Raw genomic sequence first — 18,414 nt, 5'->3', positions numbered from 1 at the left:
CTTCTGGGTTTGTTGTTTTTAACTGAGACAATTTTATTAAATTTTCAATTAATGCATTTTAGTTAGGTTATACGTTATCATAGATTATGTATGTTATTATTAAATTTAATAGATATTTTCAGTGCAAATAAATGGTAGATGTGTGCTCCTATGGTTAATGATATATTGGACAGAGTGGCATTTTTAAGATGTGCATAGATGATGAGGGCATTTTGGGAGAAAAAATGTCTTTGCCTAAACTTGTAAAGTGTATCTTTCCTGAAGTGAACCCAAAGGAGTTTCATTGACATTAAGATAAACAGACAACAGGTGTTTTATATTTTGGAAAAATAATTTACTCAGGATAAGAATCATGCCACATAAAAATAATTTCTCATCTCCTAAAAAACCTAGAAATGATCCTTGATGTAAGTCAAAAAGTCTGTAACACTTCTGGGAGAATAGTCCAGGCAAAAGAAGATTATTGTGTACAGGACAAGCCATAATAAAAACTGTCAGTTCTGTCAACCCTTCTGTCTAAGGTCTATAGAGGATTAAAAGGATATTGAACATCGTGTAACAGCTGTCTCCTGTGTGAAAGGGATCACTGTTGTGGTGAACATCAATGTACCCATTTAAAAAGCTTCATAAGGATAGGTGTGGCTGAGCCTCAAGTGGCTGGTTTGGCAGGTAAAGTGCTGCTTTCAAGGACTTGAAAGAGCACAATCTGAGGTCTAAATAGGTAGTATCAGCATTTTATCAACAAGTGTGTTTCTTGTGTGTCTTTTGCACTACTGGAATAATATGGGATACCATCAAATTTGGTATCATAAGCAACAAACTATATTTTGTTTCTATGATGTTGAGAAAATATTAATATGTAATGTGAAATTTAATGAGTGTTAACAGAGAAGTTGCAGATTGACTTTTACGTACTTGTTTTTCTAACTCTAAAAGCTCTAAGGTTTAAATAAAAATATGTTGTTGACAACATAAAACCCTTAACTAGATGTAGTTTTTCTGGGACAGTTTAATAAATTTTGAATGTTGATTAATAGTTTTGAAAACACAGCAATTTCATAATGCTTAATATGAAAAAAGAAAAAGGGAACAATGCTTAGACTTAACATTGCTGTAAATGTGTAATATTTCAAGTTTTTGTATTTCAGATTAAAAAAAACAAGTTTTTTGATTCTGAAGTGAATGGGACAAAACAGTCTACCTGATACAGCCCTTACTCAGAAGGTGCATGTTTGTTTGAAATATGAAAAATAGATAACTATCCAGATTATAGAATGGATTTCTTATGTTATTCTTATTCTTATTATTATTATTATAACATTGTTTTTGAAGCCAAAGAACTCTGAATATTGTAGAGCAATATATAACAAATGGATTGTAAAAACAAAGCATAGATTTCAAGATACTGTAAATAAATTGCCCTAGTAAAACTCCATAGACGGGCTAGTCTGTGTGGGAGGGAAGGAGCTAGTGAAAGGTATCTGGTGATGTTAAAATAAATGTATTTTTAGTAATGATATTGATTTAATAGGAACTGCATGTAACAAAGTTACTAGTAGAAATGGGTGCCATTTATTTGATTTACTTATTCACAGATTCTGTGAGAGTTTATGGGAAAGCATTTGTTATATAAATATTAAAATATAATATACGTATTCTGTATTAAAAATAGTTTTGATTTCTGATATGTCAAAAGCACACTATTTTCTACTTTTAATCACTCTATAACAGCTTTTTTTTGTAACATAAATTGGAGAAATACGATTAAAGTAACGATATACATGCCATATAAAATGAAGTGGGTGAAAGGCAGCAGTCTTTTAGGTTACATTGCAAAATGATAAGTGAAAAATTCTGTAAATTCATTAAAATGACAGGAGGAATTTAAGAGCAAGGAGAATATAATTTCCCATGAACTGCCTTGGAGCAGGCTGATCACCACGGTGCAGAGCCCAGAGTGGTACATCTGCTCTGAGTACAGAGCACTACCTGGCTGTGCTCCCACTGCTCCGTGAGGGTGTAGGAGGAAATCCCACCAACCTACTTTTCTTCTAGTAGCCTTCATTTGCATATATCTGATCACAGACCCAGATAGCACTGCCCGGAGTATGCAGAAGAGATGTCATTAGGCAAGGACAGTTTTAGTACAGAAATGGAGGTTCTGAAGGGCTGAATGGTGGTTGGCAAAAACTCAGAAGATGAACTGAAAAGTGACTGGTGCACACTCTCCTACACCACTTTCATAGATACCTGATGGCAGACAGTGGGTCATTCTTTTTTATATTGTCAATTTTGTCCATTAAAATAAAGTTATGATGAAAGATGATTAAAAGTTATAGGACCAAGAAGTGGAGAAGTTTCAGATAGAAGGGGAAAAAAAAAAACCTACAGAAAGAGGAAGACAGGCAAGCAGAAGGAAAGAGGAGAGGAGAGTTCCTGCACTCAAAGGGGATTCAGAAGTAGATGAGAAAAGAATTATGGCTGTAGAGAGCCAAAGAAGAAAAGAGAAAGATGAGGCATTGATGAATAGAATGATTTGGAGTCTATGTCCATATGATTCACTACCTCTTAAGTGTCCAAAAATAACCTTGTCTGTAAGTGCCATTATTCTGCACTAGGGTAGGAGGTTTTTGTGTCTGAAGACTAACTTTCAACTCTGAGCATTTCTTCCTTTCGATGAAAAGCACCTCCCTTACACATACTATAGCTGCCAGCAGCAATGTCATGTCTCTCTCTAATCCTGTAGTGTCTCTATTTAAAATTTGCTTCCTCTGGTTGTCTGAACCTGCTGACAGAGTACTGCCATTTTTTGTGGGTCTGCAGAAGGCTCACAGGACTTCCAGGTGACTGAGGATGCAACAGCGATGATGTGGGAATCTTTCCTTTCTTTCTTTAGACATGAACAAGTATTGGCAATGTACGTTTTCTTTCTTATAGTTCCTGTGCATTGCTAACAGGCTGGGAATTTCTGTTTCCAGTATTACATATCCAGGACCATGATAACTACTTGTCTGTATTTTCTGTGGTTTGTACAGTTTCTGATGCCCTTTGTGTTCAGAGGTGTTTCTTAGTGATTCAGTCTGTTTCTTCTGCAGTCCAAAATGATGTCTTCATAGTCGGTTCTAATTTAAGAAGAAGAGAAAAACTTATGTATAATGCTCTTCACTTCTGCAACCAAAGGCAATGAGCATTCCACCTAGAAATGAATTAGATTTATTTGGAAATTATAGATTTATTTCTTCCTGACACACAGCTTTCTTATTTCACTGTTTACTGTCCCTAGCTCAGGGTTTAGAGAGTGGTGCAAGAGACTTGGAACCAAGAAAAGCCTTGACATCCAAGTTGTGTCTTCTGTTCAAACTGGCCTCCTATTCACTGTGTGGAATTAGCTCTGCCATTCTCTTAAAATTAATTGACCAAAACCTCTGGACCTACATACAGAACATCATTATGAGACCTGTGTGAAACTGTAATGTGTGTATCTGGGCTATTTCTCTGAGTAGTGGATAAAGTTTTAGAAAATTCTGCAAATAGTAGATCTGGAAGCCTCTTTTCAAAATGACTGTTTATGTCCTGCAGAAACCCGCGTAAGTGGATTAGGATTCAGTGTGCTTCTAAACCTCTGCCAACGGTAACCATAAAGGTTATTTGACCTGTTTTGTCATACATGAAAATTGTTAGGTTATCTGCAACAATTCGTTGTGGAATATTACTCTGGATTATCTGTTTCACTGCCGGCCTTTCAGCGTACATGTGATTGCACTTCAGGGAATGTTATTGCTAGTGACAATTGTTCACTGCAATTTTAGGTAACAATATAACTAAATTGACCTTCTTTGTTTAGAAGCAGAAGTCTGTTAAGAGCTGGTCTAGACCTAGAAATGAGACTGTTGGTCAGATATTTTAACTTTAAAATACTGGGTAATATTTAACAATTAAACAATGAAAACTATTAACTGAAAATTAATCCATCTATTGCTTCCTTTTCTCTTTGCAGTGCAAAGACTATGGTGTTCCCTTTTATATGAAAATCAATATGCATATAAAGTGGATATGGTGTCTTTTAAGATTCAACACAGCCTATATATTTCTAAAGGAGATACTATTCCATGAACAAAGAGGGGAAAATTTCATAATATAGTGTGTTTTCAGATAGTTGGTAGGATTTTTCCTATATTTTTACTAAGAAATGGTGAGATATATTTTCTGAGATTAGCATAGGTGCATAGTCCAGAATGTTGTTTATCTGGGTGTTTTTTTAGTAGTTAGCATGTAGCTCTTCATTTAATTTGGTAGGAGCTAGCAGGTGAATTACAGACATTTAATCTAACTTTCTAATTTGTTACTTACATTACTTTGAAACAAAATCATAGTAATAAAATAATCTTTTAAAATTAAAGATGAGATTTCATGGGCTGGGAGGACAGTTACAGAAAAAGGAAAAAAGTGTGGTACTTAATGTTTCTTCCTATGGTAATATGCATGTGGATTTGAAGCTCATGGTAATGCTGGTTTATTCCCTTAAGCATGATATTTTGCCTGTGATTTTTGAAAGGATCAATCACTTGCAGCAATTTATGTAATAACTTTCTGGTGGGTGACTCTACTACTTTATTTATGCTTTTTGCCTGGTTCACCAGAATGCAATACCTTTGCTCCTTTGTACAGTAAATGCACTCTGTAATATCTTTTATGGTATGGTCAAAGGATAATTTATTGTCAGATTGAAAAATAGGTCAACACTAATGTCACTTGATGATCAACCCCCCAAGTTTAATAAAACACCACACCAGCACGCATTCAGCACAGTGCTTGATGTTTTATTAGGACTACAGTACCTTACAGTACCTAGCTATAGCAGGAGTGTAATTACTGAGCTGTCAGGGTGATAAGTGGGATTAATGGCAGCCTGGTGCACTTTAGTCTGCAGAGTGCTTGGAAGATGGTATTATTATAAGAGAAAGTCTGTACTGGTATATTCATGCCACCCTCCCCTCCTCCCCAAAGCTCACATTCAAGATTGCGTTACCCCCCCCCCCCGCCCTAGTAGCTGACATTTTCAACAGCTGTTATTTTGTGAACCAGCTCAAAAATCAAAAGAGAAATAATTTGGTAAAGATTCTTGCTAGCCACAACGGGTAATCTGTACACAGCTTATCCTGCCAGGTGCCATTCTAGTCAGTTTTGACATGAGATTGTGCTATATATAATCCACAGAGTGTATTTTGTGTTCAGTGCATTTCCTTTGGTCTTGGATACAGGATAGAGTGTTTTTGAAAGAAAACCACACTGTGGAAAGTGAAGAGTAAAAAGTCATAATGGAATTGTTGCCTTCTTTAATGGCGTGATTTTTGACTTCTGTTATTTCCATACTGCCTACACAGGCAAACTGCTGTTCTGAGCCCTCATAATGGTGTTATTTTCTCTAGCATACCTCCTTTTTTGCTGGCTTCTGGTACTAGAACTTTGTTTTCTTTCAATCTGCTTAGAATGCTAAAAGCATCCTCTTGACTCCGTGTTCTGGCCACAACCTTTTGAGGTCCCCCCTGTCCTGCATTTGTTTGTTAAGGCATTTGTAGCATGTCAGTGGGTAGTGCTGGGCCAATGCTCTTCTGACATCCTGACTAGTTGAACTAGTAACCCACTATGGTGTTGAACCTGGATTTGGCTTCTTCAGGTTTCCCATCTTTTGCAGCCTGTGGGACCTGTTTTCTTTAACTATATCCTCTGGGGCCTTTTCTACATGACTAGTCTTGTAAGAAAATCCAAACAGCCCCTACCACATGTGCCTTCAAATTTTTCTGGTGCTGAAGTGTCTGCAATACCCAGCTAGATGATAACGAATAATAAGATGAAAGGTTAATTAATCTTTTACTTAACTAGCTTTGCCTTCTTTCTTATTCCACCCTTAATTGAAAAAATGGCAACAAAAAAAAGCCCCCAATGCGTGCGGTTGACAAAGTCAGGCCAGTGTTTCACTGCAGGTGTTTCAGTCATTTCTTTCCTTTTAATATGCTCTTCATTTCTTTGTACCTGTAGTCCATTGACCTCTTGAGCTTTTCTGTGTTTGAAAATACTCTGTCTCAGCCAGTTCCAGAGTGTTATTACCTATCACCGAATAACAATAATTAAGGTAGACTTGTGGAACTTAAGTAAGTAGTTGGGCTCAAATAATAAGTAAAAACCAAATTTTATTTCATTTTCCATAGATTGTTAAATCGACAGTTAAAATAAATTCTGTATGTAGTAAAGCAATATTGAAAGAGCATCTGAAACAACTTAATGAATTATGAGATAAGTAGTAAGGCATTTGACCTATGATAATCATTGATCTGTAAAAGCAAAACTATTTACAAATACCTTTGTATTTAATAGAGAACAATTTTACTTCTTCAGCTGACTTTTAGCTTTTTGTGGTAGGTTTGCTTACTGCAAATTGTGTAGACTACCCTGAGGGCTTAATCCTTAGATGGGACCTGTGCAAGCAACTGTATGGGTACATCCTCATGGATGACTATGCAGAAACAGACAATCAATCTTTATTATATAGTATGTTTCAATATATAGTCACATTTTGTCATTAAAAATGACTATAAGGGGGTTTTGGGGGTTTTGGTTAGGAGTATGCATAAGACTACTGAATTGTTTTCAGAGGTCATAGACTTATCACAGTAAACATAGAAAAGTGACTTGAAAATTTATCAGCTATTCTTATTCTTTGGACATATAGTAAAAAGTAATTACTTCCTCTGTGGAAATACTGTTGGTTTTTTTATGTTTGATTGTCCAACATTCAGAATTTAATCCACAATGACACTTGCAGAACTTCATTAATAAATTCAGATTCACAACACAAATGTTTTTCAGATAGTTTAGCAATCTTGGATTCCAGGGGAAAAATTACCTCTATGTGATTTGTTTCCTAATACTTAGACATGTGTAGTTCATATGGTTGTAATGGCACCCCCAGCCTTCCTATGTACAGTACAGTCAACAGAACATAACTAACCTGTGTTGATGAAAGTTAATAATGATCATGTGGTGCTTTGAGGCTTTAAATAGAAATTTTATGAAAATACTCTGTATTATTCCTTTGTGGCTTTTCTTCCAGCATGCTAACTTGAAAACCTCATGCTATTGGCAGCATTTGTATTCCATGTCTCCTTGACACGTCTTCTTTTATTCCTGTAGATGCTTAAAGTGTGCAGATGCCCCCTGTCAGAAGAGTTGCCCAACTAATCTGGACATCAAGTCATTCATCACGAGTATTGCAAATAAGGTAAAGTCAGGCTTGCAGTGGTACATGGAGGGAGATAACAGCAGGTACTTGCAGTTCTGTGGGTGAGATTGCATTTCAAGGTTTATCTTTGTAAAGTCTTCAAAAAAAATGTTTGGAACAGATGTTTTGAAGTTTGAGTCAGCTAATTTTTAATTATTTTTACTTCTGTTCTATGCCTGTACAGATATGTATAGTGCAGATCTATTTCATGTCCCTTTTTATAAAGTCTTTGGTTTTGATGGTTTTCAAATACAGTGATATTCAAAACCTTGAGCATTATAATGTCATTATTTAACCTTTCTACTTCCTGAGGTATTATAGTTACAAACCTTTTCGTTCATTAAAGGTGGGGGTTTTGGAATAGTTTTCTTTTATTTTTTAAGAAGTGATTGTAGTTTAAATTTCCTTTGGGCAGAAATTTGGTATGGAGGTGGTCATCTCAAGGAATATTTGCTTGTACTTTATAGTAAGAGGCTCTGGTTAATGCAAATGTGGTCACTCACTAGGACTATTAATAGCATACTACAGGAATAAATGGAACTCCCTCTTTGGAGATACTGTACTTTTTCCTTTTTTAATAGGCTGCTATACTGTGATCATAATGAAATCTTAAAAACATTATTCTGAATTGTGGTTTACAAGTGACTTTTAATGGGCAGAAATAAATAAAGATTACTGCAAAGTTGATGTGACAAGATTAATTAGGCTGTCTGGGATAGCCTAAAGATGACTGGATATTGATTGCCCCATACCTTTTAAAACTTACTTCCCATCTGTGGAATCATTAACTGCCATGTGATTTATTCGTCTATATAAGCCCAACTAGATTCATAATCTACTGAGGGTGCTACAAAGATTTTGTCTGCCTTTTATGCTCTAACACGTCTCACTCTTGGATGCAGCTGAAAGGGCCAACACAGGTAAAGCTGGAGTGAAGTTGGTGGGCAACAGCAGCACTTCCATGTGCAAGTGAACAACCGCATTGATTTTACTATTCTGTGTGTGACACCAGTAAATTCTGCACCTTAACAAGCATAAGAACAGATATTAAAATGTGTGTATCAATTATAATGTGATGTGATTTGCAGTAATTGGTATTATGCCCAATATATGCCTATAGACAGTTTTCTTATATAGTCTATACCCTGTCACTGCTGCATTTATTTTCATGAATGTAGACATCTGTTTGCGACCATAGTGTAGTTTGTGGCATATTGCTGCTTATTACCTCTTCAGGCATCGTGGAGCAGGCAAACTGAGCAGAGAAGGTACAAGGCAGTAATGAAACTGCTACTCTCCATCTCATCATTGTGCTGTAGTTTGTTTAGGAAACCTAAAGCAAATTTTATGGAAGTATTTTACCAGGATGGTCTTTTCTTATTAAGGATTAGTTATGCTACTGCTTTGAGTAGGATAGGGTGATATGTTGTTGAGGAAAGAAAAAAGGGCCTAATTATCAAAACATAAATCTGGGAATAAGCAACCAGGGAAGATGGATTGAAGACTGTAACTGAAGGTGTCAGAAAAAGAACTAACACCAGCAACATCCTGGTACAATAAATTTGATGGGTCTCTTAGGCTCTGACTGCCTCGACTATATGATGCCACTTTGTGACTTGACAGAAGGGGTAAGTCATTTTAACAGCTGATTCGTTCTGAATTCTGTGGTTCCATTACAGAGCAGAGAATATCAAGGTGGGGTGACTGCAGAGCTTTGAGAGTTGTGGTTTGGCAAAGGTATACTGGAATAATAATAGTAAACTGCCTCAGAGGTTTGAAGTAAAGTCTTTGCCCTGCCAAAGCCAATGAGTACAGTCTTACTGATTTTAATAGGCCCAAAATTAACCTGTCAGATGGTCAGTGAGGTTGATCAACCTTTTAAAGTTTGGGCTGTTTGGTGATGACTTTTAAATCCTCTTGGAAGCTGCAGGTGCTAGGAAGACAATGGTTTTGCCCTAAGCAGGTGACCTGATCACTTGGTGTTTTATCAGAAAATCCTGCTATAGAAAATAATTGCAATGTCCTACTTTTCTCTCAGGAGATTTAGCACTTTTTTTTGGTGGAAAAACTGAAGTATCTTAGATTACTGAAATGTAACTATAGCATGTCTTTTTGGACCCTATCCATATCTATCAATAGCTTCTGTATCCACTCTGAAACTAGATTTTATAAAAGGTATACAACAGCTTTTGGTAACTGCTTTTACCTCATGTTGATGTCTGGTTATTGTGTAGGCAGAAGGAAACATTCAAACACAGGAAGTTTTAAAAAGTCTTACACTTAGTTTCTGCTGTTCAAGATGTTAGGATGGAAAATTGCATGCCTAAAATCAGTGCTGCTTCTGTGAAATCAAGTTTCAAGTGTGAGTTTACATACAGTCTTACCCTCTGGTTTCTTGCCTTACCCTGTTGGAAGGAATCTTATATAGCAGCATGGTTGTGGAAGCAGTTCTCTGCAACAGCTCTAACGCTGACTTTAAAAACAAACAACCAGAAAACGAAACCAAAAACCAAACCCCCCCAAATTAGAAGTGAGTAAAACCCACACTGGGATATGCTTAGCAAGTAGCTGAATTTGTGGACTAAGAAACAAGACTAGGAAGTCCTGCATGTTCTCGGCAGGCATGTTGGAAATAGATGATCTTCAAGGTCCCCTTCCAACCCAAACCATTCTATGATTCTGTTTGTAGCATCCATGTCAGTGGCTGTGCTTCCTGTAATTCATGTACAAAGCAACTTAAGGAAATTACAGGGCACAGAGGGAACACAACCTTGACTTGATGACTGCAGTCTGCTATGCTGAATTTTCCTTTTGATGTATTAGTTTCTGGTGCCTTTGCTAAGGCACCTGTTATTCAGAAAAAGTAACAGGAAATTTTTCTGGTTTCCTTTATTGATTGAACTTTTGTATAGGTATAGGAATGTACTACAGTTTTTACAGTACTACACTTTGAAACTCCTTGCTTTCTGTCAGGCAAGCAATAGATATAAGGTGGAAGTTGAGAGGGGTACCAGAGGTTGCAGCGATCCATGACCGTGGTAGAGTCTGTGTGAGAGCCCACTACCATGGCTGCTCTTGTGGTGTCCTCTGCCCTCTTTCATTCTGGTGTTGTGGTGGTACCTGCACCATACACTTTTAGAGCAGATAGAAAACAAGAATAATGTGCTTTTGAACACTAAACTTGTAATTTGTAATCTTGAAAGTTTTTAACATAACCAGTAAGTAACTTTTCACTTTATTGTGCATTTTGCTAAACTTTTATTGAAATAATCACTTGGATATCATTCAGCAGTCTGAATATTCAGCTTGAAGAATATTTCTGTATTACTGTCACAGAAGTACTTCCTTAATATGATCAATGATGTTTAACATGTCATTGAAAATACTTTTCAAAATGATAAATCTGTTTTTGCTGTTTTCATCTTGTAAATAAACTTCCTTTTTTAATCCAAAAGCTTATAAATATATATGGTAGCTTCTAGAAAATTAAATAGGCGAAGCATAGAACATTCAGGTGTTTGAGGTCAATAAATTCAGGAAATGTGGATGTGTTTTCTAGACTTATTGAAGTCCCTGTCCTGCTTCTGAGTCTCTCTTCTTCACTCACTTGAGACACTCACTTCAGCTAGCTACCTTTCCACTTGTTTAGAGAAGATTCCGTTCAATAAATTCCTTGTCCTTATCCTTGTGTAAGCAGTGTTGCACGCAGGTATTTATTTAAACATGATTCATTATTAATATAGAGTATTTAGACAGCAGCGTACTGAAAATGAATTACTTTGTGAAGTATTTAAGAGCTCTATTGTATGCAGTTTGTTTTGTTGGAAAGCAGCTATGGCAGTCATAAAAGGTCAGGGATTCTTGTTCGCTTAAGCCTGAGGCTTTTTAGATATTTACAGGCCATGTACAGTGTAGCTCTTCTGGCTGTTCTGCCATTAGACCTGAGCTCAGGAGTAGAAGAGGGACAGGGGAGGAGGGTTGTTTCTGTGTTGAGAGGGTAATTGAATTGCCAGACTCAATGAGCCTTGAGCCTCTTCAAGAAAAAGGACGTCACTTATGCTGTATTGTGTTAGCTGCTGCAACTCAGTAGAGTATAGGCCACAACTTCCATTCTCTTTTTCCATACAAACTGTATTACAACTCCACTTTATAAAGGTACAATCTATTCTATTGTGTCTTCCCAGTTCGTGTGTCTCAGTTCATATAGACTGCTTGCAATTGAGTCTTTCAGAGACCAGACTTCAAATTCACCATGCACACATCACTACTTTTATTTATAAATATCAGAAAATGGCAAACAAGTATTCTGACTTCCAGCTATCCTCTCTTTAAATACAGCCATCACATTGCAAAGTGTATATTCTTTGTTTTATAATGCACAAGTGCTTAGTTGTTTATTTCTTTAAAAGAAAAAAAACCAGAAACAAACACTAGAAAAACCCCAGATATGTTCAACTGCTGCAGGAGAAAACTTTGTACCATAGCCCTGAATGAGTACCAGGAGTGATTTTAGGATTTTATGTCCTCCTTTCCCTGTGTTGATATGTCAAAGCGAAAAGGAATTGGTAAAATGGAGCTCTGGCACTTGTCATCCTTTAGAACTGGCACAAGCAAATGTTTTACAGCAGCAGAAAATCCTAGTTTCCCAGAAGCATCTTTCAGCCTGAACACTTCCAGGCTGTCCAGCTTTTCTCCTGTTCAGCAAAACCATGTGCCAGAGAAACCGCCCTTTAGAAAGCAACTGTTCCTCACATGCTCACCACCTTTGAACTGTTCAGTGAGAGTGTCTTGGAGCTTTTTGTCATCAGTCACCTTTATGGTTGAGTAGTAGCATTGAAAAACAACTCTTGGTGGGGATATTAACTTTTGTTACACAGCACAGGCGTAAGGTGTGAGTGAAGAATGAAGAATTGAGGATGCAGAAGTATTTTTTGTGTTATCAGTCCTTAAAGAACACACTTTGTTGCTGTAGCCCTCTGTTACCAGCTCTCAAGACTTGATTTTTATCTCAAGACTTGCAGTATGAGTGATTCTTGACATTGACTCAACAGTTTTCTCCTTGTTCAGAAAGACTCCCAAACCAAATTAGAAACCCACACCAGAAAACAAATGAACAAACTCAAAAAACAACTCAGTCCCCCAAATCAACAAAGCCATGCTGCCCTCTAGATAAAAGGTAAAAGGTTGTCCCTGGGCTATGCAGAACACTTGTAGGAAAATGGAGGAGGGAGAAATGAATGTCAGGAACAGTACAGAGAAACTTGTGGAACACAAGGGTAAGTTTTAGGATTTCAGAGAAATCTTTAGGTTTAAATGAAACCAAAGGAAATTGGTGGGGAATTCTCAAGAGAGAAGTTCTGTTTTTTCAGAGGAGAAATGAGAGAGAGAACAAACTAGAAAATAGAGATGGATACGAATGTATAAAGGTGAATGTGAAGTTTGGGAGATTGAAGGAGTAAATAAAAACATGTTTGTGGTAATATACTGGAAATGAGAAAGAAGGAAAAGTGGGTAGACAGAGGAAGACAAGATAAAAAAAGTTGTGGAATCACTTAGAGAAAATGCATGAAGAAAAGATTGCCACAGAGAAAGGGTGTTGAGAGCCATAGGATTATGACAGGTGAGAGAAACAGAAAGATGTTTTCCTATGCCAGAGGAACTCTGAGTAAATTAACAAAAGACATCTATATGCCATTGAAAAGATTGTAGAAAACCATGAGTCATGGTTCATATGTAAAATACTGTAAGTGGGATCCTGTTGATACAATGAAGAATTGTGGAAGTCAGAAAGCTGCTAGATGACTGGTAATAATGATATACAGATAAATGAAAATTATCACAATTAATCTTTAAGTACTACTTTGAGGCCCTAGGTTCTCAAAAGTGCTGTTTTATTCAGTTTTCTCTGTTAATCTTTGTATATTTCAGGTCACTAAATAAAATAATAAGGAACAAAAAAACGTTTAAAAGAAAAAGTGGGGATGGTGTTAAATTGATGCACATGAAACAGTGACTCTTCTTGAGATGTCTGTTTGTACTTTGTGTAATGGAATGGCTGACAGCTGGTTTCAGTTGCCATAGTGTAATTATGTAGAATAGACTTTTGCGATGACACTATGTCAATTAAGGAATCTCTCACATTCTAGACTACAAAGGACCAAATGACAGTACAAGATATTTCTTCCGTTTTTTTTCATAAAAAGATAGTGACACTGTGTGAAATTACAGTCCTGTTATGATGACACAAGTCAAATGATGTGAAAGATTTCTGGATTGATTAAAAATCATCAGCATTATAATATAGAATATGTATGATTTGATAAGTTGCTGTTATGTTTTGTTCATTCTTCTTGGGAAGATATTTGGGGGGGCTGACAGACTGAGGGTGTTTCTTGTTATATTTGAACTGGTTGTGTCAATGTGAAAAATGCTACTTATATAACAACGTACTTTAAATAGTGACACTTTGGTCTGCAGAAATATTTTAATCCAATACATCTTGAGTAAATTTTAAAGCCATCGCAAAACATGAACTAGGGTAGGAGGTGGTTGTATTTTCCCATATATTTTTGTATGTCTTCCATTTTTTAAACTAAATCCAAATGAAAAAGAAATTATTACTTTTTTCTTCTTCCCTATTAAAGTAATCATGCTGTCCCCAAAGTCTGATAAAGTCAGTGTTTTTATTTTTATTACATAAAGCGTAATAATGCATATTCTTCTTTGTTTTTATGGAAAATACAATATCAAAACACCCTGATGCATAATGAATTTATATAAAAGGCTCTTGAATTGAATTGAAAGAAAGGATGCTATAAGCATTTCCTGATAATAAATGCAATTTCTTCTGGTCTCTTAGTATTGATTGTATGTGTTTTAATAGGGTTTTTTCAAGTAAAAAAAAGTCTAATTTGCATGCAAATTATATAATGCTTCTAAATGATACATGTGGAGATCCTCTTCTGCCTGTTTTCCTGTGATTATTGATATCTGTTTAAGGCTTCTTTTTGTTCTCTGTGTTAGCAATGTAGTATTTATTGACATTCTGATGTAGGAAACCACAAAACATCTTATCCAGTTAGATTAATTAATTTCTATGGAAGTGCATAGGAAAAAAGATTGTATGAACAAAGGCAGGAGCAGACATTTATCTCATTAAAAAATTCAGAAACATTCCAGTTTTAGACTTGCTTCCTCAGTGACGTCTGTAAGAAACTAGCCAACTGAGTCATCTTACTATTTCAGTGTCTACAAAAATTACTCCAGACTGTTAAGGTAGCTTGCATTACTCCATGCCCTGAAGTAACTGTGTCATTTTAATGAAGCCAACCTCCCTTTAATTCTCATCCTTTCTCATGCACAAAATGTGGTGTGTGGTTACCAGCATGCCAGGTCTGCATTTCATGTCTATTTTGTGTGCAGCCTACTACACTCTGATGATATGAAATGATCAACAGTTTTTTAAAATGTGACCATTCTATGAATACTCTACTTTTAGTGTCACTGATAAATGTAATGAATGTTAATACATGTTTTCAGCTTAAAAAATAAAGCTACATAAGCACAATGTATTTGTGTAACTAAACATTTAGGATACTATACACATGCTACAAACTCATTTATTACTGTAGTAACAGAATGATTTTCAGTTTTGTGACACAGTTTGTATAACACTACTCAGTGTAACTTACTAGACTTTATTTATCTGCCAGTTTTATGTCAACTATGGTAAAACATTTTCCTAATTATGTTTTATATGTTAGATAATAAATCAACACAGTAAAGGCAGGATAAATGATTAAATAGAATGGAAGAACAAAGAGATGAAGCAACTCAGAGTTGGGCACCTGAAGCCCTGCCCACAGCCTGGTCTCCATGCTACACTGTGCCCTGGGTATCAGGAAGTTTGCTTCTTGCTCTCGAGCCACTGCACAGTCATGGTAGCAGCACGTGGCAGTATCCTTTCACTGGTAGTGAGTAGTACTAGTGGCAATGGGAACAGTGGTTACACTGGTTTTCAGGAAGGTAGAAGAGGAAAATTAGGGAACTGCAGCTCTTCTGAGAGAATGTTATAAGTTTGCCCATGGTAAAATTGGCACAGGGTGACCAGTTGTTGGCAGACCAGGAAACCAAGTCTGCACTGAACGTGTCCTTTCCTTTCATTTTTAGAGGTGCTCACTTCAGCACAGTTGAAACAAACTAGTGAAGCAGTGCAGAAAACTTACCTTGCTGCTCCAGAATGTGAATGTCTTTTAATTTATCTTTAAAAATTTCAGGTGTTAAGACTAGAAGATACATACTGTTTGATAGAGTTCATTTGTTGTCTTAATTTTTAGCGTGGCAACGTGTACTATATACTTTTTGATACTCTTATTTAAAGAGGGTGCAGTTCCTTTTTTCTCAGGTGCTACAACTACTGCTGGCAGCTGTAGCAACTCATGATCATGACAGCAACATCTTAAAACTTCCCAAATCGGGTCCAAACATGTACTCCATCATGTTTTCCCAAAAGTAGGAGTTCAGCAGAAGCTGGACTTACCCTCATTGGGACTTCAGTTCCAGCCTCCTTCTTACCAAAGTCTGGCATGATGTTCTGAGACAGATTTCCTTAGCTCTCCCCTTAACAAACCATGATCTTGATCCTATACCCACAGTGACCCTGGTCTTGTCTCTCTAAAGGCATTTGTGCCTTAACATACCCAATCTTTCTGTAGCCTAGCTGTGCTCAAAGTTTGGTTCGAGCTTGCACAAGAACTAAAATGTGCCAGCTGTGTTGTCATTGCTTTTACTGGTACAGCTCAAGTGTGAGAGTGTACTTTACGGATATGTAGGAAAATTAGTTTTAAAAAAGGAATATTTAACAGCTTTGCATTCTAGGTGTAATAACTAGATGTATATATTAATTTTAACAAGCTAAAAAATGTAGAAAATCCTGAATGAAGTTGCTTGAATAGAAATACACCTTGTTGTAATTGTTTCCATTGAACCAGAGTTGAAGATAATAAAAATAATAATCCTGGACAACCTAGGAAGGGAAACTATAACTCTAATATGTGTGAAATATAAAATTGAACAGAAGTTTTCTCTTTGAGTTAGTGAGAAGAATCACCAGTACTAGTTTGTATTTATTCCTTTAGAGTGGAAAAAAGGAATGGCTAGATGTAATTGCTTAGGGACAGACAACTAGTGTCACGTAAGATGCTGCAGGATATCTAGACTGGTCTCTCAGTGCTGCTTAAGAAAGACATGGGTCTTCTGCATTGGCTGTCACTTCTGCTGTCTACAAAGTTATGTGTCAGTGACATCTCCAATATAACTGGACTTATGTGTTCTGCTGCCAGATTGAGTTTACAGTGTCTCTACTGGCTGTCTTTAGCAGCTCTAACAATCTCTGACACATCAAACCAGTATAATTCTTCTGGAAGAGCAAAAATATTTGCTAATATGTACAATTTTCGTTTAACTAATACTGCTTCACATTGGAAAAAATGAGAATTTGGGATAATAGAGTGCCTTACCAGTCACCACAGGCAAAATGATTGAAGGTTCTCCCAGAACAGTTGTATAAAGGGATTACCTGTTCAACCAGGGTTAGAATTTCAATGGGGTGTAATAATGTCTAAGAAAATCCCAAAGAAGTACAGCTATTTTGTGTTTCCAGGTCATGGAAAGCGGCTCATGTTATGCAATAGACCAGCATCTGTAAGCAAAAAGTCCAGTTACACCTACAAATACATTTATTGAACGTTGGCATTTTCTTGGTAATCTCTATATGTGTCTGTAGCATTTGGTTTGACTTTAGAGAATTTTATGCTTCGTCTTTTAATATGCCTGTTGAGAATTTGAACCTCCCAAACCAGTTGGGCTACTGCCCAATTGACCTGGGAATGGAGAAAGTATTTTCAATTACATTATGTAGACATCTTAGTTTTTGAAGGTAGATTTGTTAAGCCGCTAAAAATCCTACAACCTACTCAGACTGAAGATGCTTTTAACTATTTTGCGAGCTAAAAAGCAAAGTTTATCTTTGTAAAACCCACAGTTTGTTGACTTTCTTCTCAATGTCTTTGACATAATGCTGTATAACATGTTAATACGTTTAAGCAACGTCAGTGTTATTTAATATATATGGTTTTTATTCTACTGCCAGTTATTCTCTTGAATGTTTGAATTTTTGCTTCCTCGGTATGTGACTATCTTTTTTTAATTATTTCTTCTTTTCTCTTTTTTCTCCAGAACTATTATGGAGCTGCCAAAATGATTCTTTCTGACAATCCACTTGGCCTGACATGTGGAATGGTGTGTCCAACATCAGATCTCTGTGTTGGTGGCTGCAATTTGTATGCCACTGAGGAGGGACCAATTAATATTGGTGGATTGCAGCAGTTTGCTACTGAGGTAGGTAGGACTTGTCTTAAATTCTTTGTATGTACTGTTGAGTATTGCCTAAGTGGTTGCCTTTGTTAATGAATTGTTTTAAAAAAAAATTGATACTAATAAAATAAAGGCGTAGGAAGTTAGAATAATTATCCTTTTTCTTACAGCACATTCAAAAGCTTAGAAATACTTTCATAATGCAGTACATTATAGGAACATAAGGAACATTATTTGTGAACAAGACGATTCTTTAGAAATGCTAGTAGTTGAGACAGTTTCTTTTATAATGAAGGATTTATCTAAGCTGGGTGAAATTGTGGATGTTACTCAAGTAGGCTGCATAGGGGAAAAGATCAAGTGCACCTGCATCCGTAACTGCATATTAAGGAGATGTAGAACTGTTCTGGGCATAGGGTAGATCCTATAGTAGAATTAATGTGCATTTATACTGGCTTTGAGAGAAAGGATAAGCTTCAGATGAATTCATCTTTTTATTGTCCTGTTTTGTCAAAACTACGTAAATACAATTTCAGGTTGACCTAAAATACACGTTCATGTGCATCTGTTTGGCTAGATAGAGGTGCATACACGTGTGTATGTGTCAATTTATTAGTTCATAAAGGTATCTACATGTTTTGGGTACTGAAGCAAGGGTTGTTAGTTGCCACTTCATGTTAGGAAGTCTTCTCAGGAGTTTCTGTTGGGGTTCTTGTGCATTGTTTGTGATTATGTAGTTTCAAGGCTCCAGTTTCCATCTG

At 36.4% G+C, this 18,414-nt stretch overlaps 1 protein-coding gene across 1 annotated transcript in view; it reads left to right on the top strand.

Moving 5' to 3' along the window:
- The first annotated feature begins 3,558 nt into the window (after positions 1-3,558).
- The window catches only part of LOC113972789 (dihydropyrimidine dehydrogenase [NADP(+)]), a 260,733-nt gene continuing 245,877 nt past the window's right edge, over positions 3,559-18,414 (top strand). Inside the window, exons 1-3 of the mRNA XM_027694199.1 lie at positions 3,559-3,587; positions 7,192-7,279; positions 17,516-17,677. Of these exons, the coding sequence (XP_027550000.1) occupies positions 3,559-3,587; positions 7,192-7,279; positions 17,516-17,677 (279 nt within the window). The remainder of the gene's footprint in view (positions 3,588-7,191; positions 7,280-17,515; positions 17,678-18,414) is intronic.

This window comes from Neopelma chrysocephalum, unplaced genomic scaffold (genome assembly GCF_003984885.1).
Source record: "Neopelma chrysocephalum unplaced genomic scaffold, ASM398488v2 Primary Assembly neopelma1_97, whole genome shotgun sequence".
Lineage (NCBI taxonomy): Eukaryota > Metazoa > Chordata > Aves > Passeriformes > Pipridae > Neopelma > Neopelma chrysocephalum.
The sequence above is the reverse complement of the archived record's forward strand: the minus strand, read 5'-3'. Positions and strand labels throughout refer to the sequence as shown.